Source organism: Mauremys reevesii, linkage group 4, assembly GCF_016161935.1.
Source record: "Mauremys reevesii isolate NIE-2019 linkage group 4, ASM1616193v1, whole genome shotgun sequence".
NCBI lineage: Eukaryota > Metazoa > Chordata > Testudines > Geoemydidae > Mauremys > Mauremys reevesii.
The window spans coordinates 113,890,074-113,916,390 of NC_052626.1; the positions used below are offsets into that span (position 1 = coordinate 113,890,074).

The 26,317-nt window shown below is 48.9% G+C and overlaps 1 protein-coding gene across 1 annotated transcript in view; it reads right to left on the reverse strand.

Moving 5' to 3' along the window:
- The window catches only part of LOC120403974 (sodium/hydrogen exchanger 11-like), a 126,723-nt gene extending 110,374 nt beyond the window's left edge, over window positions 1–16,349 (reverse strand). The window contains exon 1 of the mRNA XM_039535995.1: window positions 16,328–16,349. Within this exon, the coding sequence (XP_039391929.1) occupies window positions 16,328–16,340 (13 nt within the window). The 5' untranslated portion in view covers window positions 16,341–16,349. The remainder of the gene's footprint in view (window positions 1–16,327) is intronic.
- Window positions 16,350–26,317: the final 9,968 nt, after the last annotated feature.

Below are 26,317 nucleotides of genomic sequence, written 5' to 3' on the forward strand. Positions count from 1 at the left end.
GAGTTCCGGAGTCGACGGGAGCACGTTCAGGGATCGATATATTGCGTCTAGACGAGACATGATATATCGATCCCTGATAAATCGATCGCTACCCACCGATAGTCAGCCAGTGAGTCCATCAATGTTAAAACAGTGAAACTATCAAAAAAAACAAACCAAAAACAACCCAACCCCTACCCTACGAACCTTTCCATAACTGTTGTTCTTTGAGATGTGTTGCACATGTCCTTTCCACATTAGATGTGAACGCGCCTCAAGCACAATTGACAGAAAATTTTTCTACAGTGGTACCTGTCAGGTCAGTTCTACCCTCTGGTGCTGTGTGCTCATGGCACCGGTATCAAGAGACCCGACAACACAGAATCCCCCAGTTCCTTCTTGCCGGCCAACTCTGACAGAGGAGTAGGAGCATAGGCATGCGCATGGGGTGTGCTGCTCCTCCCCCTCCCCTGCTGGAGGCTCGGAGGGGGAAGGAGGAAGAGGAGGATGCTGCTTAGCACCCCCTGGGGAGATCAGTTGTTGGCAACTGCCAATCAGCTATTTAGCATACCGCAGCAGCCCTCATCAGCTCTTTGGCTGGCTGCAGCCAATCAGCTGTTTAGCGTGAAATCCCTGCCTATCACTATTTCCCCTGCAGCTGCTGAAGCGCCCAGACTGCAGGCAGAGGTGAGTCTTTCTGATTTTCAGGGTAGAGGGAGTTGGGCTAGGGGGGAACAACAGCCAGGGCATGGCAGCTTCTGGGCTAGCTGCAGAGGGGTGGGCAACCTCTTGGCAGGGAGCTTGGGGGAGATGGGCGGGCAGCTTCTCAGCTGGCTCCAGGGAGCTGCTGGGGGGAGTATGGGCTGGGGGCTTTCTCAAGGACTGAGCCAGCCAATCTCAGCCCACCCTGGTGTTTCCCTCAGGACCTGTGCTCCCCCTTCAGCCAGGAGAAACCAGCTGCAGACCCCCATAGTGCTGGGCAGGGGGACAAACCAAAGGACATGGCTCCTTTAAGAAAAGTTCTCTCTTGTGTCTGATGAGTAAAATTGGGCTGGGGCCCACAGCTCGCCCCCTTCCCCTTCTTTACCTGTCCAGAGGGGCTTCACTGCAGCCCCAGCCCCAGCTGCAAATGAGCAGCCTCCCCAAGCCCAGATGCTGCCCAGACCCCTCCCACACAGGCTCTGGGAGCTTCCCAACCCCTACAGTTCTCTCATGCCTGGGAAAGTAATGCTTGCCCAGCTCAAAGCTGTCTCCCCCTCCCCCATGCCCAGATCAAGCCTGCCTGAGGGACTTTTCCTGGGAGAGGAAGTTTATCCCCTCCTCCCAGCATAAGGAAGGATTGATTCCCTTCCCCTGGATCCCCCTTCCCACCCCAGCTCCCAGGGAATTCCTTCCTTTGCATCCATCCCCCTGTATCAGCTTCAAGTCAGGAGGTGCTGTCCTGCTTCACCTTGGGACACCTGAGCTCCTCTTGCTTCAGGGTGCTGGGATGCTGCAGCCTGGTGGAGGAAGCAACTGGCCCCCACTTCCCCACCTTTGGCCATGGTCCCACCAGGGGCTCCCCTCCCACAAAAGTTGTAGAGTGTGTGAAGGAGTCAAAGCAGGGGTGGGCTGCAGCCCTGGGATTGGGAAGAGCTGGAGCAACACAGCAGAATGAATGAATGGGCCATTTCTATGCTGGGCTGTTGAATTAAACTTCTCTCTGTGTCAAGGCATGTAGTTTCCAGGCAGGCTGCAGGGGGTGGGGTTTGGGGGAGACAGAGCTGCTTTGAGTGCATGGGTGGGAGTAGGCGCTAAACAGAGCCACCAGAAAAGTGGGGAGCAGAGAGAGATGGGAAAAGGGACACAGGTGGAGAGAAGAAAAGACAGTTACTCACCTTTGTAACTGTTGTTCTTCGAGATGTGTTGCTCATATCCATTCCAATTAGATGTGCGCGCGCCACGTGCACGTTCGTCGGAAGACTTTTACCCTAGCAACACTCGGTGGGTCGGCTGGGTGCCCCCTGGAGTGGCGCCGAATATATACCCCTGCCGACCCATCCGTCCCTCAGTTCCTTCTTGCCGGCTACTCCGACAGTGGGGAAGGAGGGCGGGTTTGGAATGGATATGAGCAACATATCTCGAAGAACAACAGTTACAAAGGTGAGTAACCGTCTTTTCTTCTTCGAGTGCTTGCTCATATCGATTCCAATTAGGTGATTCCCAAGCCTTACCTAGGCGGTGGGGTCGGAGTGAGATGTCGCGGAGTGCAAGACCGCTGAGCCAAAGGCAGCATCGTCTCTAGATTGCTGAACCAATGCGTAATGCGACACAAAGATGTGGATGGAAGACCAGGTAGCCGCCCTACAAATTTCCTGGATGGGAACATGGGCCAGGAAGGCTGCAGAGGAGGCTTGAGCCCGAGTAGAGTGGGCAGTGAGGTGTCCAGCGGGAACATGTGCCAAGTCATAGCATGCCCGGATACATGATGTCACCCAAGAAGAAATTCGTTGGGAGGAGACCGGCATGCCCTTCATTCAGTCAGTGATGGCTACAAAGAGCTGAGGAGACCGCCGGAAGGGCTTGGTTCTCTCAATATACACACCTACGGACATCCAAGGTGTGTAGTTGTTGTTCCCGATGTGATGAGTGCGGTTTCGGGAAGAAAACGGGGAGGAAAACGTCTTGATTGACGTGGAATGCAGAAACCACTTTAGGGAGGAATGCCGAGTGTGGTCGAAGCTGTACCTTGTCCTTATGGAAGACTGTGTAAGGGGGATCTGCAGTGAAAGCGTGAAGTTCCGAAACTTGTCTAGCCGATGTAATAGCGACGAGAAAGGCTGTCTTCCAGGAGAGGTACAGCAACGAGCAGGTAGCCAAAGGCTCAAAGGGGGGACCCAGGAGCTTAGCCAACACCAGGTTTAGGTCCCAGGTAGGGGGTCGGCCTCCTGACTTGAGGGTACAGTCGTTCCAAACCTCTATGAAACCTGGAAACCATGTGGTGAGAGAAAACTGTACTGCCCGCCTCGCCCGGATGGAAGGCAGAAATGGCTCCAAGATGCACCCGTATAGACGAGACTGACAGGTCTTGCTCCTTAAGGGACCATAAGTAGTCCAGGATAGTGGGGATGGACACCTGACTCGGAAGGAATCCTCGCTGAGCGCACCAACAGGAGAAGCGCTTCCACTTGGCGAGATATGTCGTTTGCGTGGAAGGTTTTCTACTCCCCAATAGGACTTGTTGCACCGCATCCGAACAGCGCAACTCCGATTGGCTTAACCAGAGAGCAGATGAAGGGACTGCAGGTCCGGGTGGTGAAGCTTGCCGAAGTCCTGGGATATGAGGTCTGGGTAGAGTGGCAAGGGGATCGGATCCGCCACTGAGAGGTCGAGCAACTGGGTGTACCAATGTTGCCTCGGCCACGCTGGAGCAATTAGTATTAGGCAAGCCCTGTCCCTGCGGAGCTTGAGGAGGAGTCGGTGGACAAGCGGAAACGGAGGGAAGGCATAAAGGAGGTGTTCGTTCCACGGGATCAGGAACGCATCCGAGAGGGAGCCTGGGGAGCGACCCTGTAGGGAGCAGAACTGCTGGCACTTCCGGTTCTGCCAGGAGGCAAAAGGGTCTATGAGGGGAAATCCCCACTTTTGGAAGACAGAATAGAGAACGTCCGGGCGGATGGACCACTCGTGAGTGAGGAAGGATCTGCTCAATTGGTCCACCGAAGTGTTCCAGACTCCTGGGAGAAAGGATGCTACCAGGTCTATTGGATGGGCTATGCAAAAGTTCCATAGTAGAATCGCCTCCCGACAAAGGGGGGAGGATTGTGTTCCCCCCCTGCTTGTTTATATAATACCTGGCCGTTGTGTTGTCTGTGAAGACCGAGACACAACGACCCTGCAACTGATTCTGGAACGCCTGACACGCCAGGCGGACTGCTCTCAACTCCCGGATGTTTATGTGTAACGCCAACTCTTGAGGGGACTAGAGGGCTTGCGTGCGAAGGCGCCCCAGATGAGCACCCCATCCCAGGGATGATGCATCTGTTGTTAAGGGCACGGAGGGTTGCAGGGAATGGAACGGGAGGCCCGCACACACCAGGGACTGCGACCTTCACCAGTTGAGGGAGGCTAGGATGTTCGATGGGATGGTAAGTATCATGTCCATGGTGTCCCTGCCTGGGCGCTTTGTCAAGGCAAGTCAAGTTTGAAGGGGCCTCATGCGCAGTCTGGCGTGCTTTGTTATGAATGTGCACACTGCCAAGTGGCCGAGGAGGCAGAGGCAAGTGCAAGCTGAGGTTGTCGGGAAGTCTTGGAGCGTTTGTATGAGGGAGACAATTGTCTGAAATCGAGGCAAAGGCAAACTGGCTGTTGCGAGAGTGGAGTCTAGCATCGTCCTGATGAACTCTATTCTTTGCGTAGGCACTAGAGTGGATTTCTCTAGATTGAGTAGCAGGCCTAGACGCATGAACAGGTTCTTGATGATGTGCATGTGCGTGGTGACTTGTGCCTCCGAAGTCCCTCGAATCAGCCAGTCATCGAGGTATGGGAAAACATGAATTCGACGATGGCGGAGGGAGGCCGCAACTACAGCCATGCACTTTGTAAACACCCGCGGGGCCGTGGAGAGGCCGAAGGGGAGGACTGTGAACTGAAAGTGCTGGCGGCCCACCAGAAACCGTAAATACCGTCTGTGCGGAGGGTAGATGGAAATGTGGAAATATGCGTCCTTCATGTCGAGAGCGGCATACCAATCTCCGGGATCCAGGGAATGGATGATGGTCCCTAGGGATACCATGCGGAACTTGAACTTCCTCATGAACTTGTTCAGTACTCGCAGGTCCAGGATAGGTCGAAGGCCCCCCTTCGCCTTGGGGATTAGGAAGTATCAGGAATAAAAGCCCTTGCCCCTTGAGTGCTCCGGTACCTCCTCTATAGCTCCGATGGCACGGAGTTTGAGTACCTCTTGTAAGAGGAGTTGCTCGTGAGAGGGGTCCCTGAAGAGGGACGAGGAGTGGGGGGTGGGAGGGCGGGGTTGAAATAAACTGCAGGTGGTATCCCGACTCCACCGTGCGAAGGACCCAACGATCTGAGGTGAGTTGGGAGCATGCAGGGAGGAAGGAAGAAAGGCGGTTGCAAAACAAAAAGGGATCCTGGGAGGTCATCGGTACGCTGCTCTCAGGCGCACCCTCAAAAGTTTGGTTTGGGTCCCGCAGATGGTTTAGCGGAACCAGAATTATTGTTGTCCCCTTGAGGTACAGACTGCCGTCTACGATTAGGGTGACCTTGACGCCTAGCGAAAGTCCTGCCTTGGCCTGGGCGGGGGGTAAGGGCACTGAGGCAGGGAGCGGAAGGACCGTCTCTGGGTCTGAGGGGTATGCATTCCGAGTGAACGCATGATCACCCGGTTGTCCTTCAGACTCTGTAGCCTGGGGTCTGTCTTCTGTGAAAATAGGCCCTGGCCATCAAATGGTAGGTCCTGGATTGTATACTGAAGCTCAGGTGGCAGGCCCGACACCTGAAGCCACGAAATACGTCGCATCGCTATGCCAGAGGCGACTGTATGAGCTGCTGAATCTGCCGCGTCCAGGGAGGCCTGGAGCGAGGTACGCGCTACCTTTTTGCCTTCCTCCAACAATGCTGAGAACTCTTGTCTGGAGTCCTGAGGCAGCAGCTCAGAAAACTTGCCTACTGACTGCCAGGTGTTATAATTGTACCTGCTCAACAGGGCCTGCTGGTTCGCTACCCTTAGCTGGAGGCCCCCCGCGGAATAGACCTTTCGGCCTAATAGGTCCATGCGCCTAGCCTCCTTAGATTTTGGGGCAGGGGCTTGTTGGCCATGGCGCTCCCTCTCATTAACAGATTGCACAACTAATGAAGAGGGAGGGGGGTGTATATACAAGTACTCGTAGCCCTTGGAGGGCACCATGTATTTCTGTTCAACCCCTCTGGCAGTCAGCTGGATGGATGCCGGAGATTGCCAGATAGTATCTGCTCTGGCCTGGATTGAATGAATAAAAGGGAAGGCCACCCGGGTGGGTGCCTCCACTGACAAAATATCTATGACAGGGTATTCCACCTCCGGGACTTTCTCTACGGTCAGGTTGATGTTCTGTGCCACCCGCCGGAGGAGGTCCGGATGTGACCGAAGGTCAATGGGAGGTGGACCCGATGTGGATGTGCCCGCTACTGCCTCGTCTGGAGAAGAGGAGGAAGACAGCCCCGGAACGAGTGGTTCCGGAAGCGGCTCCTGGTCCTGGGCAACATCGGGGGCTGGAGAAACGTGGACGTCCAGTGCGGGTGCTGGAGCGTCCTCCATACCAGCCGGTGGAGGCCGGCTAATCGTTGCCTCTGGCACGCGGTGCTCTGCAGCAACAGGACGTGGTGTCACAGCAGGTTCGCCTTGGGCCTGATGGTATGCCCAAGGTGTCCAAAAGGGCCACTGTTGCGGTCCGTGGTCTGGGCCGTGAGGTCTCTGCGTGACTCTGCTGTTATTGTCCAAGTCGCCATAGGAGGCAGAGTCTGCATGAGACGAGACCGATGCGTGTTGATACGGCCATGGAGGAGCTGTGCTGGAATGGGGCGGGTGTCTGTAGACCGATGACCCGTGTGTCCCATGCGGTACCGGAGACCGGTGCCGGGAGTCGTACTGGTACCGGGACGGAGATCGGGACCTACTACCAGCATGGTGCCGGGAGGTCGACCGACATCTCGAGTCCCTGCGTCTTGACCTGCTACGGGAGGCACGGTGCCGGGACCGGCGCCAGGAGTACCGCGTCGGCGAACGAGATAGTGATCGGTGCCGTGAGTACGACCGGTGCCTTGATGGATATCGGTACCGGGACTGCGAACGGTGCCAGGATCGGGATCGATGACTGGACCTCAACCGTCTGCGGGATCTGGATCCGGAGCGGCGATGCTTGACGGTGCCCTGCGAGCGAGGCCTCATCATGGCTGGCTTGTCTAATGATTGAGGAGCCCGCACCGGTGGTGCCGGGGGCTGAGGCGGCCCGGGGTCCGTTAGGGCGATCAAGTCCCTCGCCATTGAAAATGTCTCCGGCGCAGAGGGCACAATAAGCTCATCCACGGCGTGAGCCGGGGAGCTGACGGGCACCAGACTCGATGGCCCCTGTGAAGCCGGAATCGACAGTGCGGCAGGTGTCGGTGCCGCGGCAGTTGAGGGTGCCGGGCGGTCCGACCTCGGTGCGTGCTCAGACTGCTTCTCAGATGCGAGTGCCGTAGGAGCCTTGCGCTTCTTGCCATGCAGGGAGAGTGACCAGTGCCAGGTGTGAGTCGGCTGCTGGCTAGGGGTCCTCGCGGTGCCGGTGCTCCCCAGTGCGGAGGAGGTACTCATTCCCAGTGCCGTGGCCGGTGCTGATGCAGGAGGAGTGAGAGCTGCCTCCATTAGGAGCTGCTTGAGGCAAATGTCCCGCTGGGGGTGTCTCAGGAGGGGACAGTCAGGAGACAAGGAGCACGGAGGCTTAGATAGGGAGTGGAGTCCTGGGGGGCAGTTTGGGGCAGGGTCCCAGGAGGGGGCAGTCAGGGGACAAGAAGCGGGGCGGGGGTTGGGGGTTCTGAGGGGGGGCAGTCAGGGGGCAGGAAGTGGGAGGGAGTGGATTGGGGCAGGGCTCCCTGGGTGCACACCCTAATGAAATGTGCTGCACACGCCTCTAGGTAGGAGGTTGAGTTGTGGGATGGACATGTACAACTATCTTGAAGAACAACAGTTATGGAAAGGTTACTAAGTTTTTTTTCTTCTTTGAGTGCTTGCACATGTCCAAAAATATTTAATACATTTCAGTTGGGATTCTATTGTTTAACAGTGTGATTAAAACTGCAATTAATCATGATTAATTTTTTTCAATGAGAGGCAGAAGCTATGTTGATGGGAGAGCATTTCCTGTTGACATAATGTGGTGGAGATACTGCTTTAAGTCAATGTAAGGTGCATTGACTTAAGTTATGTAACTTACATAACTTTACTAGCGTAACTTACATTGTCTTGCAGCATTAATATAGACAAGGCCTTTGTGATAAACTATTACTTCTCAATGAAAGGTATTCAATCTAAGATGTGAATACATGATAACAAAGAGGGCTTAAAAATCCATTCTCTCAACCAGTTTGCTTAAGATACAACTACCTGTTTCACCTCTTCACCAAAATCCTTTAGAAAGCTTTGGCTGTTGGGTCTGCACACACAATATCCTAAGGTACATAAGGAGCCTTGGCTCCAATCCACTCCCTCTGTTCTTTCAGCTATTTCAAGATACAGTACACAGACTGCAAAGAAATGGGGATGGAGGATGAATCATGTAGATCTATGCAGATAGTCATCTTGAAGTTGTTACCGTAACCCTTTTTTTCTTTTTCAAGGTTAACTGAGCACGTGATGGCCAATTTAGCTACTTTGTCACTAGATTTAGTGACTTTTTGGTTTCCCTAGCAAGAAAATAAGTGTCAAAGTGACCAGTGACAAATCTAGCGACTTTCACTGCCAATTACAGTGACATTCAGAGAAAGAAGTCATCAACATATATAGTCACAAAATTATTCACAAGCAGCTCAATAGTGTTAATAAAATCCATCCCATGCTCTTCTTACTACATTCTTTTGCACACCAAATCAATGTCATTATGTCTCAATTGAGCATGTCCTCGGAATCAATCCCATTCCAGGGCTTTGATGATTATAATGGGTAGGCAAGGAAAAGAAGTTTGTGGAGGCTAATTAAATACTTTGCTAAAGCCAGGCACAATTTGGAGAGAGCAGCACATTAGTCAGGGCTAATTTTTACCCAAATGTGTTCTTTCTCGCTGCTCTGTAGTAGGTAGCACACCCTGTGATGCAGAGAACATTGGCTAATGAAGCAGGCTGGGAGGGGGAGGCAGCAGGGGTGCCATTTCAGATTTTGGTAGGTGGGGCAACTTTAACCGTGATTCCAAAGGCTACTTGGGCACCTGAAAACTCTTGATTTTTTTGCAGATAATAACTTAGATACAGTGCTCCTGTCAGATAATAATTTCTAATTCCTATAGAAAGAAAGAAAATTAAATAAATATCAGACCCCACTCAGCTCTAATATTTGTTCTGACATCTTGTGTCAATTCACATAAGGGACGCTGGTTAGGCTTAAAAAAATTTATGTATATTCTTACTTTGTTACTAACTCTTGAACACAACAATTGAAACAATTGTAGAAAAACCTAGATTACTTTCTATCACTTTTTTGAAGTTCAACAAGCTTGGAATAGATTATTTAACTTCTAGAAACATCCTATTAGGGCAAGGCCCCATGAGTTTATACTAGAAAATAACTTTAAACAGGAGTGAAACTGACACTTACAAGTCACTTTCATAGTATTGCCAACCCCAAATGTTCAAAAATTAAGAATCAGGCTCACCAAAAATCATGAGATTGGCTTTAAAATAATGAGATTATGTAAAAATAATAGATTTGTTTTTTTATTTACATTGTGCTTTTTGAGCCTTTAAGGTGCACTGGGGTCACGTTTTGAAGCTTTCTCCACAGCCACAAGGGCTAGAAACTTCATTTTTCTTTAAGAATGAAGGCTGAAATCATCACATATCCACTTGATTCCAGGAGCTGGGGTTTTAAGGAAAACAATAATTACCATGACAAAATCATGAGAGTTGGCAACACGGCTTTCACTTCTGTTTAAAGGCTAGTTACTTTCCAGAAGGCTCTTAAACACAACACTACAGAGACTGAGTTGCGGTTTTCACAGGAGAATATTTTAAATCAAACACCAAGAAAATTCCAGATTTTAAAGTTGGGTAAAATTGAGACTTCTAAGGTATACCAGGGCCACTGCAGGCAGGAAATGAAAATAAACAGGCACAGGACCTCTGGGCAGCTCTTCCTCTTGAAAGAAAGCTGGCAGGTCAAATCTTCTAGTCCTTAATCAAGTAAAACGTCTATTGCCATCAGTATTTCCACTCATAGATATAAACATCACAGTGAACATGTGATAACATGTGTGGTCAATAACTATACACTTCAAACTTCTATCTGAGCCATCTTATCCAGAGATACACATCTTATATGCATTGGCTCAGGGACTACATTTTCTGGCATATTCTGAACAGTGCTGGGCACAGAGATTGTGCCCACTGAATAATACAAATAATGACAATAACGGTTGACTTCATGGACTCTGTGGGTGCAATTTCTGTTCTTGGTCTGAATACAGCTGAAACCCTAAGAATTTGATATATAATCACATCTGTCAAGTATCAGAGGGGTAGCCATGTTAGTCTGGATCTGTAAAAGCAGCAAAGAATCCTGTGGCACCTTATAGACTAACTTGCATCCGACGAAGTGAGGTATTCACTCACGAAAGCTCATGCTGCAAAACGTCTGTTAGTCTATAAGGTGCCACAGGATTCTTTGCTGCATAATCACATCTGATACTCATATGACACTCTCATTCCTTCCTTTTCTCAAGCTCAGAACAAAAAATGACAAAACAAAATGGTTTTCAGTTAAAATCTAAAATTGCACAGCAGACATTGCTGTACAACTCAGCCTGGGGCAGAACCTGCCATCTATTGGTGGTTAAGTGCTCTCCTCTCATTGACTCTCATTCTCTTTCTTTCTTCATCCTTCCTAACCTCTGTGCTGCTTTTGATACTGTCAACCAGGACATCTGGCCTGCTATGTTTTGCTCCCATCCATCAGAGGCCTCTTTTGCAGCATGCAGCAGAGAGAAAGACTAGTCCCGTGGATAGGAAGCTAGCCCTGAGAGATCTGGGTTCTACTCTCTCCTCCTCATGGACTTCCTGTATGACCTCAGGTCAGTGCCTTAGGGACAGAGTTTCAAATGTTTTTAGGCACCCAAAGATGCAGCTAGGCATCTAGTGAGGTTTAGAAAGCACCTAACCTTCTAGGAGCTTTTGAAAATCCCAGTAGGTGCCTAAATACCTTTGAAAAGCTGGTTGTTAGTCTCTCTGTGCCTCAATGCCGTATCTGTACAATGGGGATAACAGCACTGCTCTACCTCACCGAGGGGCTGTGATGTGAGGCACTCAGATACTACAGTGATGGGGCCACATAAGTACCACAGGTAGAGTGGGAAATTCTCTATACTACTGCTATCCCTTCCCTGGGTTTTGGCCCCTTCTTTTGCCCCTCACATCTTCCTCTTTTCTGAATGTAATGTTGGCTCAGAAGTCTTGACTATATTTCTTCTGAGTCCCCTGTGTTCTCTCTTCAACCGTCACCGCCTCTCAAGGGATTCCTGTTTTACAGGCTCATCTAACAACTTCTATCCTTAATTTAATTACCAGCCTCTTCTTATCTTAATCACCCTGCTCCTGTTTGTAAACAAAACACTGATTCCTGGCCCCAGGGACACAAGCTGGGAGAAGCACCTCTCTGCAGAACTCACATTCTGCACTTAGGCTGAGCAGTTAATAGCTCTACCTGGGAGCCTACCTCCTGTATGAAACTCAGAGGGAGCTGTAGTCCCCCTGCCCTACCTAATTGGTACCCTTGGGAGGCAGGTTAGTTAGCAAGAAGAGCTGCAGGGATGGAAGGTGGAGTGGGATGAGACAGGGCCATAGCAGGGGGCATCAGGCCTCCAGGGATGAAGCCCTTACTACAGATATCAAAGGTGGAGCTAGCTTGATTTTGGTTCCCCTTTACTCCCCTTCACCTGGCTTGGCTTGGGCTTAGATGCCCAGCTGTTATCAGAAATGAAACCCTGGAAACCTGGGGAAGGGGTCCAGCTAGTGGATTTTTGTTTTTAAATATACTTTCTTGGTTCCCTGCAGTGCAGCGCTCAGGTCAGGGGAATGCCCTCTTCCCCCGATTCTGGGTTCTCCCTTTCACTCACCTGTTGGCTCAAACCCAGGCTGGCAAGAAAGGGAGGCTCAGCTGAAGTTAACCAACCCCAGCCAACCTGGGCTGCAGTGTACAGAACATCCTTCCCAATGAGCAGCTTGCACCCTCCTGATGATAACAGTTGTAATAGGGTCAGGCCAAATGACTACAGGAGAGTGATAGAAGGTAGATATATTAGCTTCAGATTAAGCAGATCCCCTTTCCCTGAGTAAGATAATGGGCTGTTCCAGAACAACCAAGAAGTTGCTGGAACCAATTATGGCATGCAAGCTAATTAGGACATCTGGAGCCAATTAAGAAGCTGCTAGAATCAGTTTGGACAGGCAGGCTAATCAGGGCACCTAGTTTAAAAAGAACCTCACTTCAGTTTGTGGTGTGTATGTGAGGAGGTGGGAACAAGAGGTGTGCAAGGAGCTGAGAGTGAGAAGGCGTACTGCTGGAGGACTAAGGAGTACAAGCATCATCAGACATCAGGAGGATGGTCCTTTGGTGAGGATAAAGAAGGTGTTGGAGGAAGCCATGGGGAAGTAGCCCAGGGAGTTGTAGCTGTCATGCAGCTGTTACAGAAGATACTGTAGACAGCTGCAATCCACAGGGCCCTGGGCTGGAACCCGGAGTAGAGGGTGGGCCTGGGTTCCCCCCATCCCCCTAACTCCCTATTGAATATAAGAGGAGTTGACCTGGACTGAGGGTCCCACCAGAGGGGAAGGTCTCTGGGCTGTCCTCCGACCCACTAGGTGGGTCAGCAGAGACTGTGGAGATTGTTCTCCTCCTTTTACCCATGTTGGCCAGTGCTGAGGTGAGCTGAGTGAATGGCAGGTTTGAGCCACTGGCAAAAGTGGCCAACTGAGAGCTGCCATGAATCTCTGAGGCGAGCAACAGGGCCGTCTCTAGCTATTCTGGGGCCCTATGCAGCCCCTCCACGGGGAAGGGGGGATAGGCCTCCTGGTGTGGGGGGGGGCTGGCCCCAGGGCTCCATGGGGGTGGGGGGCAGGGCTGGCTTCGGGGACAGGGTGGGAGAACCACCCCTCAGCACTCACCGGAAGTGCAGTTGGGGCTGGGCTGCTGCACTTCCCGCCGCCGGTGAGTGCAGGTCCAAACCTGCTGCACTCCTCAGGGGAGTGGGGGTGGGGCTGAGGCGGAGCAGGGGTGGGAAGAGGTGGGGTGGGGGCTTTGGGGAAGGGGTGGAATGGGCGTGGGGCTGGGGGGCAGCATGGGGAAGAAGCAGGGTATGGGCTGGAGCAGCATGTAGCTGCACAGGGCACCAGGAAATTTGGTGCCCCAAATTTCCTGGTGTCCTACGCAGCTGCGTACTTTGCGTATGGGTAAGGATGGTCTGGCGAGCAAATCTGCCAATAAGCGCAGAACCCACCAAGGCAGAGGAGGAACTTTGTCACACATTGTACTGTTGTAGTTGCTTCTGGTGTGCAACAGAATGTAGCAAGAGGAGCATGGAATGGATTTTATTAACACTATTGAGCTGCTTGTGAACAATTTTGTGACTATACTCATAGACTTTAAGGTCAGAAGGTACCGTTATGATCTGCTAGTCTGACCTCCTGCACAACACAGGCCACAGAATCTCACCCACCCACTCCTGTAACAAACCCCTGACATATGTCTGAGCTATTGAAGTCCTCAACTTGTGGTTTAAAGACTTCAAGGTGCAGAGAATCCTCCAGCAAGTGACCCATGGCCCATGCTGCAGAGGATGGCAGAGGCCCTGGTTTTTTTTTGCCTATCTGCCCTGGAGGAAAATTCCTTCCCGACCCCAAATATGGCAATCAGTTAAACCCTGAGCATGTGGGCAAGACTCCCCAGCCAGCACCCAGGAAAGAATATGTCTTTTGCCCCCACTGCTCCCCTTGGAAGGCTATTCCAGAACTTCACTCCTCTGATGGTTACAAACCTTCATCTAATTTCAAGTCTAAACTTCCTGATGACCAGTTTATATCCATTTGTTCTTGTGTCCACATTTGTACTGCACTTAAATAATTCTTCTCCCTCCTTGGTATTTATTCCTCTGATATATTTATAGAGAGCAATCATATCTTCCCTCAGCCTTCTTTTGGTTAGGCTAAACAAGCCAAGCTCTTTGAGTCTCCTTTTGTATGACAGGTTTTCCATTCCTCGGGATCATCCTAGTAGCCCTTCTCTGTACCTGTTCCAGTTTGAATTCATCCTTCTTAAACATGGGAGACCAGAGCTGCACACAATATTCCAGATGAGATCTCACCAGTGCCTTGTATAATGGTACTAACACCTCCTTATCGCTACTGGCAATACCTCACCTGATGCATCCCAAGACTGCATTAGTTTTTTTCACAGCCATATCACATTGGCAGCTCATAGTCATCCTATGATCAACCAATACTCCGAGGTCCTTCTCCTCCTCGGTTACTTCCAAGTGATGCGTCCCCAGTTTATATAAAAAATTCTTGTTATTAATCCCTAAATGCATGACTTTGCACTTTTCACTATTAAATTTCATCCTATTACTATTATTCCAGTTTACAAGGTCATCCAGATCTTCCTGTAGGATACCCTGGTCCCTCTCTGTATTGGCAATACCTCCCAGCTTCGTGTCATCTGCAAAATTTATTAGCACATTCCCACTTTTTGTGCCAAGGTCAGTAATAAAAAGATTAAATAAGATTGGTCCCAAAACTGATCCCTGAGGAACTCCACTAGTAACCTCCTTCCAGCCTGACAGTTCACCTTTCAGTACAACCTGTTGTAGTCTCCCCTTTAGCTAGTTCTTTATCCACCTTTCAATTTTCATATTGATCCCTACCTTTTCCAATTTAGCTAATAATTCCCCATGTGGAAGGTAATAATTGGAGATATACAAATCTCCTAGAGCTGGAAGGGACTTTGAAAGGACATCAAATCCAGCCCCCTGCCTTCATTAGCTGGACCAATTTTTGCCCCAGATCCCTAAGTGGCCCCCTCAAGGATTGAACTCATAACCCTGGGTTTAGCAGGCCAATGCTCAAACCACTGAGCTATCCTTCCCCCATGTATCAAATGCCTTACTGAAATTGAAGTAAATTAGATCCACTGTGTTTCCTTTGTCTAAAAAATTTGTTACCTTCTCAAAGAAGGAGATCAGGTTGGTTTGGTACGATTTACCTTTTGTAAAACCATGTTGTATTTTGTCCAAATTACCATGGACTTCAATGTCCTTAACTACATCAATTTTTTTTCCAAGACCTTGCATACTACAGATGTCAAACTAACAGGCCTGTAGTTACCCAGATCACCTTTTTTCCCCCCTTTCTTAAAAATAGGAACTATGTTAGCAATTCTCCAGTCATACAGTACAACCCCTGAGTTTACTGATTCATTACAAAATCTTGCTAATGGGCTTGCAATTTCATGTGCCATTTCCTTTAATATTCTTGGAGGAAGATTATCTGGGCCCCCCAGTTTAGTCCCATTAAACTGTTCGAGTTTGGCTTTTATCTCAGATGTGGTAATATCTACCTCCATTCCTATTTGTCACCCTGCCATTATCCCTAAGCGCCTCATTAAAGACAGAGGCAAAGTATTTGTTTAGATATTGGGCCATGCCTAAATTATCCTTAACCTCCATTCCATCCTCAGCGTTTAGCGGTCCTATTTCTTTCTTTGTTTTCTTCTTATTTATATGGCTATAGAACCTTACACTATTGGTTTTAATTCCCTTTGCAAGGTCCAACTCTACATGGCTTTTGGCCTTTCTCACTTTATCCCTACATTTTCTGACCTCAATAAGGTAGCTCTCCTTGCTGATCCCTCCCTCCCATCTTCCACTCCTTGTAAGTTTTCTGTTTTTTCTTAATTACCTTTCTGAGATGCTTGTTCTACAACTCCTGCCTATGGCCTGGTCTACACTGGGGGGTGGGAATCGATGTAAGATACGCAACTTAAACTATGAGAATAGCGTAGCTGATGTCGACGTATCTTAGATTGACTTAGAATCACTTACTTTGCGTCCTTGTGGCGCGGGATCGATGGCCACCACTCCCCCGTCAACTTTGCTTCCGCCTCTCACCGAGCTGGAGTTCAGCAGTCGATAAGAGAGCGATCAGGGATCGAGTTATCGCATCTACACTACACGCGATAAATCGATCCCTGATAGATCAATCACTACCTGCCAATCCAGCAGCAGCGGTGGGTGAAAGCTCAGTGATTTGAGCATTGGCCTGCTAAACCCAGGGTTATGAGTTCAATCCCTGAGGGGGCCATTTACAGATCTAGGGCAAAAAAAATCTGTCCAAGACAGTACTTGGTCTTGCTAGTGAAGGCAGGGGACTGGACCCAATGACCTTTCAAGGTCCCTTCCAGCTCTATGAGAGAGGTTTATTTATCTATATGAAATTCCCTGGAAATTTTGTTTAGTGACATTTGACTCCTTTTGCTTGCTTAAAACAGCTACATCTAGTGACTTTTTCAGGGTTTGTCTGGTGACCTCCTGCATATGAGGTGGCACACTGACTATAAGATTATCTCCATTTTACATACCTAGCTCTTTCATACCATCTTGTTTATTCTTTTCCATAATTTTATTTATTTCCTATAAGATAAAGGAAAATGCAATTTCTATTAGGAAAGATGCATACACCTTTGAGTTCATATTTTAAATACATTTTAGTACAAATATTGCAAAAGTCCATTAAATATAGGGGGTTAGCAGTGAGTGAGTGAATTATGGTTAGAATGACATTAAGCCATAACCCATGTTGTAGAAGGGCCAGGCTGCTGTGGGAATACTTAGAGGAGGTCTGGTTGACTAAGAATACTGGAAGTCTGCCAGATGCAGCAGCAGCTCCATCACCCTTTGACAAGGTGCAGTAAGCTCGTCATGTATCTGCTCTGCTAGAATTTGTTTTTAATCATTCTGACATCTTTATTTTATCTATTTTAACTTCCTGTTATCAATTTAAATCTAACTTTTTTAAAGAATATAAATTAAAATCTTAAAAGCACACATTTTAAACCATTTCCTATACTCTCTATTATTTTCCCTCACCTTAGAAATTGTCATGACCAGAAATCTGTTCAATTAAATATTTTGTATCTTCTTCACCTTGCACATATCCCTTAGCAATATCATATCTAACGGTTAGCTGTTTGTTTATTTGTTTTTCCAATAGGTTTATCAGTCTTGGTATCACAAGCTGAAATAAATAATAATGAAATAAGTCACATCTGCAAACAAAAGACATTATTTAATAAAAATGTCAACTTTTCTAATAGGAATTCTTATACAGATAAATACACTTCATTTGTATGTTTATATTTCATTTAACTTTGATTTATATAAATACTACAACAGAGTGTCTGTCCAGATCAGAGGTGGGCAAACTATGGCCAGCGGGTCCCTCCCCTGCTGTCCCTCCTCTCCTGAAGCTTCAGCTCGCCGTGCTGCCAGCGCTCTGGGCGATGGGGCTGTGAGCTCCTGCTGCACAGCGCAGCAATGTGGCTGGCTCTGGCCGGGTGGCGTAGCTGCCAGTTCTGCTGCTCTGAGTGGCATGGTAAGTGAGCGGGGGGTTGGATAAGGGGCAAGAGGTCCCAGGGTCAGTCAGGGGACAGGGAGCAGGGGACGGTAGGATGGGGCAGAGGTTCTTGGGGGAGGGGGGTCAGGGGCAGTCTGTGGACCGGGAACGGGGAGGGGGTGGGATAGGTGTGGGAGGGCCTGTCAGGCGGGCGGGGGTGTGGATAGGTGTCTGGGCAGTCAGGGGACAGGGAGCAGGGTAGGTTGGATAGGGGGTGGGGTCCCGGAAGGGCAATTAAGGGTGGGGGTCCTGGGAGGGGGCAATCAGGGGACAAAGAGCAGGGGTTGGACGGGCCAGGGATTCTGAGGGGGACAGGAAGTGGAAGGGGGCAGAGAGGGGGCAGGGGCCAGGCTGTTTGGAGAGGCACAGCCTTCCCTACTTAGTCCTCCATACAGTTTCGGAACCCCAATATGGCCCTCAGGCCAAAAAGTTTGCCTACCCATGATCCAGATGCTCGATGTGCTCTTAAAATAACCTAGAAGTTCAGCAGTACAATTTAATATAACCTATGTTAGTTCTCCAATGGCAACCTTGTTTTTCTGTTTAGTGAAAAATCCTCTTTATGAAGTGTCTTGTAAATCTTATACTTATTTTTTTTATGCTGGGGTGGAGTAGGAGTAGAGAAAGGAAATAGTTTAGCCACTATAGTTACAGTGAATTCCAAGGAGGAAAACACCAACTAAATCAATTAAAGACTCTCATTGCTGTGAGTAAAAGTTCTTTGATTGTTGCCTGCCAACTAAATAAACAGCTTCCTTCTTGAGCTTCCTGTTTTAGAATCAATAAGTGATTATTTGCTATGTTAGCAGCACTATTGGGGTAAAACCATCAAGTTAACTTCGGTCCGACTTAGTATAGCGCTCGGGCTGCGGAGCAGGCGGCTCGGACGCAGCAGGAGTCGTGTGCCTCTTCACCCTCGGGGAGAGAGATCGGTGCCGAGCGGACGTCGGTGCCGGCGATGGCCGGTGCCAAGAGGCCTTGGCGGTACCAGCGCAATCCGGTGCCGAGGGAGCGCTTCTTGAAGACTGTCCAGCGCTCGGTGCCGAGGGCAGAGAAGTAAGAGCTGCCTCTATCAGGAGCTGCTTGAGACGAAAGTCCCGCTCCTTTTTTGTTCTCAGCTTAAAGGCCTTACAAATGCGGCACTTATCTGTTAGGTGAGATTCCCCGAGGCACTTAAGACAGGAGTCGTGGGGATCTCCTGTTGGCATCGGCTTGTGGCAGGCCGAGCACGGTTTGAAACCCGGTGAACTGGGTCTAGGCACCGGCACCGGGTGCTGGGAAGGGGATAATCCCCGAACCTCTCTGAACTACATACACTAACTATACTACAAACGAATAAAGTTAACTACAACTATATAAATCTGAACTATATACACAAGAATTAACAAGAGAACTACAAGTAGCTAGGGAAGTGGAGGTCAGCTAAGCCGCGCGTCACTGTATAGCAGCGCCACTCCAGGGGGCGCCCAGCCACGCAGTAGCCAGGCTGTCAAGTGCAGTGCCACCAGGTTCGGATGCAGCAGATTGCTGTGGCTCTGGGATAGCAGATCTTGCCGAAGAGGTAGGTGCAGCATGGTGGCGGCCGAAAGACTCAGCAGCACGCTGAACTAGTGTTGATGAGGCCACGCTGGGACTATGAGGATGATCGTTGCTTCGTCTTCCTTCACCTTGAGCAGGACTCTGTGGATTAATGGCACCAGCAGGAAGGCATACATCAGAGCTCCTGAACATAGAATCAGGAAGGTGTCTGACAGGGAGCCCTTGTCCCTGCCCTGCAGAGAACAGAACATGTGGCACTTTGTGTTCTGTCTGGATGCAAACAGGTCAACCTGGGGAGTCCCCCACCTATGGAAGATTAGGCTGACCACCTCCGGATGGAGTGACCATTAATGGTGAGACAAGAAGGTCCTGCTGAGGTGATCTGCCAGGACGTTCTTGGCTCCGGGCAGGTGGATAGCTACCAGATGAATGGCATACCGCATACAAGAATCCCAGAGGCTGAGCACTTTGTGACAAAGGGCTGAAGACCTGGCACCACCCTGCCTGTTGATGTAATATCACAGCGGTATTTTCTGTGAGGACCTGCACCACCTTACCTTTCAGGTGGGGCAAGAAGGCCTGGCAGGCGAGGCAAACTGCTTTGAGCTCCCTGACATTGATATGATGGACGATATAATTGTGTAGCCAGCGGCCCTGGGTGCTGAGCTCACACCCAGATGGGCTCCCCAACCCAGATCTGACACATCCAAGACCAGGATGATCGACTGAGACCAGATTGCAAAGAGGACTCCCTGCAGCACTGACCTGGGACCTCGACACCAATCCAGAGACAGGAGGACATGGTTCAACACTGTGACCACATGGTCCAGGGTGTGCATGCTGGGGGTGTAGACCGAGGCTAGCTACACTTGCCAAGGCCACAGATGAAGATAGGCATAGCTAACCACATGTGTACGTGGTCATGTGGCCCATCATTCGCAGGCACATGTGGGCCAGGGTGAGTGGATGGATCTTTATAGGAGGGATTAAGCTTGACATGGCCTGAAAATATGCTTCCGGAAGGAAGGCCCTGGCCCACGTGAGTCTGATTAAACTCTATCCTTTGAAATGGTGTTAACATGGACTTTTTTGTGTTTATTAATAGACCCGGGTTGCTGCCGGTGGACTGCCTCTTGTGCACCTTCCCCATAGACCTGCCCTTGATGAGCCACTCATTGAGATACAGGAAGATTGGGACCCCTCAGCGCCATGCATTTCGTGAACACCCTAGGGGCCGAAGACAGGCCACAGGGTAGCAACGTGAAATGGAAGTGGCACTCAACCACTATGAAATGCAGGAAATGCCTGTGCCACAGAAATATGGAGACATGAAAGCAAGGGTCCTTTAAGTCGAGAGTGGTGTACCAGTCCCCCAGATCCAGGGATGGGATGATGGAGACCATGCAGAACTTGAACTTCTTGAGAGACTTGTTGAGGCCACCCAGGTCCAGAATGGGTCTGAGACCCCGCCTTTGCCTTTGGGATTAGGAAGTAGTGGGAGTAGAATCTTCTTCCTTCCATATCTTGAGGAACCTCCTCCACAGCCCCCAAGACCAGGAGATTTTTCGACCTCCTGAACGAGAAGTTGCTTGTGAGAAGGGTCCCTGAAGAGGGATGGGGAAGGTGGGGGGGGAGGGAGCAGAGGGAGGGGTTGCCAAAACTTGCAGGGTATATCCCTGAGCTACTGTGTCCAGGAACCAATGGTCTGATGTAATCCGTGACCAGGCCGAGAGGTAGGGAAAAAGGCAGCTGAGGAAAAGGAGGGAAGGATCCAGGCAGTTGGCTGGTGCATCGCTCCCGAGCACACCCCCAAAATGAGCACTTCTGGCTCCCTCAGTGCTTCACCGGGCCAGGCTGTGCAGCAGATCGGGACGACAAAGGGCAACGGTGACTAAACCGTACATCCCTTTTCCTTGCAGGTGCCTGCCAAGGCTGCCTCTGTCGAGGTGCAGAGGAGGGCAGAATGGCTGTCTCAACGCCTGAGGAATATGCATCCTCTGAGAGCAGAGAGTCGCCCTCATGTCTTTCAGGCTGTGCAGACAAGCATCCATTTTGTTGGAAAAAAGGCTGACCCTGTCAAACGGGAGGTCCTGAATAGAGGCCTGCATTTCCTGGGACTGGTCTGTGGTCTGGAGCCAGGAACTTTGCTGCATGACCACTGCCGAGACAACCACTAGGGCAGCTGAATTGGCTGCATCCCAGGCCATTTGGAGGGAGCACCAAGCTGCCGCAGTACGCTCCTCCACCAGAGTTGTGAACTTCTGGGCCATCTCCTAGGTCATGGAGTCCTTGAATTTGAGGAGAGAGTCCCACAAGTTAAAGTTATAGCAACCCAAGACGAAGAATGATGCCGGCGCAAGGATGGGGATCTGGCGTACGGAGCCGATGACTTGTAGCAGCAAGCCGGAGCCCTGGGCCAACACAGAAACCAAGAATGTGGCGACCGAGGGCTCTGTCTTGGCTCCAGAGACCGGTGGTGCTCACTTGATTTGTGCAAGTCCTTGACCTCTCGGGGAGCCATAGCCAGATCCATATCTCCACATGGTGCCATCTGCACTGGGGGCGCTCTCTGCTCTCTCGGTGCCAGAAGCTGGGAGAGTGTCAACTGCGCCATCAGCTTGGGCCCTTTACTGTTCCCTGGAGTCGGCGATGGGTCCTTTTGTGGGGAGGAGCTCCCTGGGGCTGAGCCCTTTTGCAGGTCTGGAGTGGGCGTAAGGCCCAAACAAGGTCCTTTGCCCAGAGCCCCCTGGTCGGGCTTGCTTGGTGCCATCTTTCTTCTTCGGCACTAGCAAGGGGGATTGGTGCCGGGAGGAACCTGGTACTGGGTGTGCACTCCACACCGAAGTAAAAGCGCTAGGTACCACATCGGGCCACTCTGGCTCCAAAGCTGGGCTCAGGGCAGCCTGCATCAGGAGGGCCCTGAGATGTATGTTGTGCTCCCTCTGAGTCTGAGGATCAACAGTTTTACGGATGTGACAGCGCTTCTTTGTGAGATTCCCTGAGACAGCTTAGACAACTATTGTGCGGGTCACTAACAGGCATAGGTCTGTTACACATAGAGCATGGCTTAAAATCCAGGGACCAGGGCATGCCCCACCTGGGGCAATGTCCCCACTGGGACACTATCTAACACAGGGGTCGGCAACCTTTCAGAAGTGGTGTGCCAAGCCTTCATTTATACACTCTAATTTAAGGCTTCACATGCCAGTAATACATTAACGTTTTTTAGAAGGTCTCTCTAAAAGTCTATAATATATAACCAAACTACTGTTATGTAAAGTAAACAAGGTTTTCAAAATGTTTCAGAAGCTTTATTTAAAATTAAATTAAAATGCAGATCTTATCAGTTTAGTGTGATCCTTGCCCTTGCTTTTCCTTGCTGAGTTTTCCAATGTCTTGCATGTATTTGGATACTTTAAGCTGCACATAGGCTTCTGAGGGACAGAGGACAGATTTCATGTGTGAAAATACCTGTTCACACAGGTATGTGGATCCAAATGCTGAAAGCATTGCAAATGCAATTTTCTTAAAACAGTTAAATTTAACTGGCAGGGACATCCAGCAGGTCAGAATAGAGGCCCCATGATCTCTCTCGGTAGCTTCAAGTGCGCTCTGCAGATCCACAAACTTTGATGTCTACAATTCTGAGCTTTTTAACTGAATGAGCTGCATTTCGAAATCTTCAACACCCATCCACTGAAATACAGACAAATCCAAATAGTTTTCATTGAACTGTTCAGGTTTAATTGGGCCAAATTGCTGTAAATCTTGAAATCTGTCAGAAAATTCTGATTCCAGTTCTTGCATGTACTTTCCAATCTCATCGACATTGACAGTGCAATGTGTCAGTAGCTCTTTTATGAGTTGGAAGTAGCAGAAAGTAGAAGTTTGAATATCCCTGGAAAAAACTGCTGGTTTCACAACAAATGCTTTCCAGGTTTCATAAAGATCCAGAACTGTTTGCCCTGCACCCTGGAGACAGACATTGAGTTTGTTTAGGTGAGCGGTGATATCAGTTAGAAACATGAGCTTACACAGCCATTTGGCATCATCCAGTTCAGGGTAGTTTTGTTCTTTTTCCGATTAAAAAGGCCTTGATTGCATCAAAACCGTTTACAAAGCGCACCAAAACCTTGCCATGACTTAGCCACCGAATGTTGTTGTGAAGTGGGATGTCATTATAAGCACTGTCCATCTCTTCTAGCAGTGCTTGAAATTGTGAGTCAAAGCAGATTGAGCAACAAGGAAATTCACAATTCGCACAACTGTATTCATCACATTATTAAGCTCTGAATTAGAAATTTTAGCACACAGGTTTTCTTGATGGATGATACAGTGAAATTTGACTGTTGGACGGCCAATTTGATCTTCACGTAACTTTACAAATCCCTTCTGTTTTCCAACCATGGCAGGAACACCATCTGTTGTCACACAAAATATTTTTCTGATGTCAACTCCTCGTTCTTCAAAATGGTTTACAAAACTTTCCAGTGTATCTTCCCCCTTTGTTGTGCCATGCAGGGGTTTGAGGCAACAGTTTCAATTGGATTTCATCAGAAGCACAGTATCTTGTAACAACTTCCAAATGTGGAATGTCATTTATATCCACGTTCTCAAACTGCAACACTAAATGTTGTCTTTCAATGCAATTGTCTGCTTTTCCTTAATGTTTTCTGCCATTTCACTTATGCATCTCTCAACTGTTCTGGCAGAGATGGGCAGTTCTTTTATTCTAGATATGATGGTATCTTTATTTGGCAAATCATTGAACAAAATCTCTGAACTGCTGAGAAACTTCTTTTCTGTATTCCCCATCTGTAAACGGCTTTCTGTTTTTTGCAATGCACTGTGCAATCTTGTAACTTCCTTCTGTAGCTTGATTTTTAGTACACTTAAGCTTTTAAAAACACTGCTTTGCTTCTCAGAGGCTGCTCCTGCCTTTGTGATTCAGTCTTGTCTGCTTTGTCAAGAAAGGTTTTCTTGTGCTTCATTTCAAAATGTCGAACACTTGATGTGCGACAAACACCACTTTCATAACAGAAAGCACAAATAGCATGGTCCTTCTTTTCAATAAATCCAAATGCGTCTGTCCAAGCAGGCTGAAATGATCGGACAAGGCTAGGAGCAGAGCCGAGGGTGGCCTGCTGGTACTCCAGGCTGGAGATCCAGACCCCGGCTGGCAGGAAGTCAACGGCTGGAACCCCAGATTGGCAGCTGAGGTGAGTGGAGCTGGCAGTTGGTAGGGCTCAGCCTGCCCCAGCTCTGGGGTTTTGGCCCCTGGCTCCTGCCAGCTGGGGTCTCAGCCCACTGCCAGCCTGGGGTTCCTTCACCCAGGCCAGCAGTGGGCTCTGAGTGGGACCGGTGATGGGACCCCGGCTGGCAAGGGGCCAGCAGCAGGAACCCCAGAGTGGCAGCAGGCTGGGTGACTCAGCCCGCGCCACCAAAAATCAGCTTGCATGCCACCTTTGGCACTTGTGTTGTAGGTTGTCAACCCCTGATCTAACACTAACAGCTACTTAACAACTAACTAACAATGGTTAAACTATTTACAGCTAGAAGCACAAGGCTGAGATAGAAAAAAAAATTACAGCTGGCCACTTGCAAAGCAAGGGACAAACGCGTTCTGACTGACCACCGCGGGTGATAAGAAGGAACTTAGAGGGCATAGGGCCCGCTGTGCCTGAAATACCACGGCTTGAGTGCGGCACCCCAGAGGGCTCCACAGCCAGCCCTATGGATACTGCTAAGGCGAAAGTCTCTGACGTCCGCGTATGTAGGCACACACACACCTAGAATGAACTAAAATGGAATCGACATGGAGCAAGCATTCGAAAAAGAATTTTTGTGGACATCTGTGTTGAAACCAGAAATAATTTGCTGATTGGTCATGTTTCCCAGGTAATAACATCTTCATTGATGCAAATAGCACTCCCACAGCACCAAGAGCACCAATTTGCTGCGGCAGGGCAGCACGGCCTCACACTGGAGATGATACACAAGTTTCCAAAGAACAGGCAAAATGTGCTTAAAAGACTGACATGTATAAGGCAACATGCACTGCTGCCACCTGGACGATCACTTTATACAAATTTAAAAACAAAAAATTATATTGTCTTAGTAGAAAGGATGTTGAGACTATCAGATACATAAACTCCTGTCTCCAAATAATAGGTCTGAATACAAAGGATGATCCATTAAGATTCCCATTCAGCCCCTTCTCCAGATGCAACAAAACAATCCAGATGACTTGAAAAACCATGGCCCCATCCTGGTTGCAAATAAGTCTGCTCACTTTAGATCCAACTTGTGGAGCAGAGTTACCCAAGTGAATCACGTGATCAGGAAAATTTGTTCAGGTGGGAAAACCAGAAATTTCTTGTAGCTACAACTCTGGGCATGATAGTAGTTCAGGTAATACATTGCAGCTGACATATCTATGAGCACTTGCACTATATGACTCCTGATTATAAGGCTAGCTAAATATGTTGGACTTATAACAAATTTACGTTATCTAGCTTCAAGGCAAAATTCCCTATAATGATGGTGAACAGGGGCTGAATAAAGTGAACCCCTGTCAAGGATGATTTCCCCACTCTGGCACTTCGAGTACAGGAGGTGGGGGCCTGCAAGGATTCTAAAAATTAATACTGCCATTCCAGGCTTGTATTAAACTCCCAAGGTTACAGCTTTTCTCTGACCTTGGATAGGTAGATGCTGCTACCACCCAAGTGCAAAAAAACCCTTTTAGAACCTAGGAAGGCGCACTTGGGAATTCTTTCCTGTGAGTACCCTCAAGCCCTTCCACTTCCCCCTGCCGTGGAAGAGTTGAGAAAGAAAACAAAGGAAATCAGCTGTTGCCACCAGCTAATTAAACATCATATGGACAAATCTCTTAAGGACACAAAAATTCAATCCTGTTCTTAAAAAAGGTAAATTTTATTAAAAACAAAAAAAGAAAATACATCTGGAACTTAGGCTTTTTGCTAGGTTTTAAAAAACACATTTACAAGGCATAAGCATCAAGATAGCTTCTTGGAGTCCAGCTTAAAGGTTACAAGAAAAGCAAAAGCATTTGGGGTTAGCATAGAGGAGTCCACAAGCCATAAAGAAATAAATGAGATAAACCTAATCGCGTCTTCCTAGACATTTCCTGATCTACTTACATATCTGGGATTTCAAATGAGTAGTTTCTAGGTATGATTTGATCATTTTTCATATCTGGCGCAAGCTCTTACAGCATAGTTCCAGCCCTGTCCCTGCTCTCTGGGAGAACAACACAGAAGACAAAGGGGAATTTTTTTCCCAATTTTAAGAAGTTCTAGCCTTCCTATTGGCTCTTTTAGTCAGGTACCTACTCCCTTCCTTTTACCTATGGACTTTTTTTAACCCTTTACATGTAGAGCAAGTAGAGAACAGC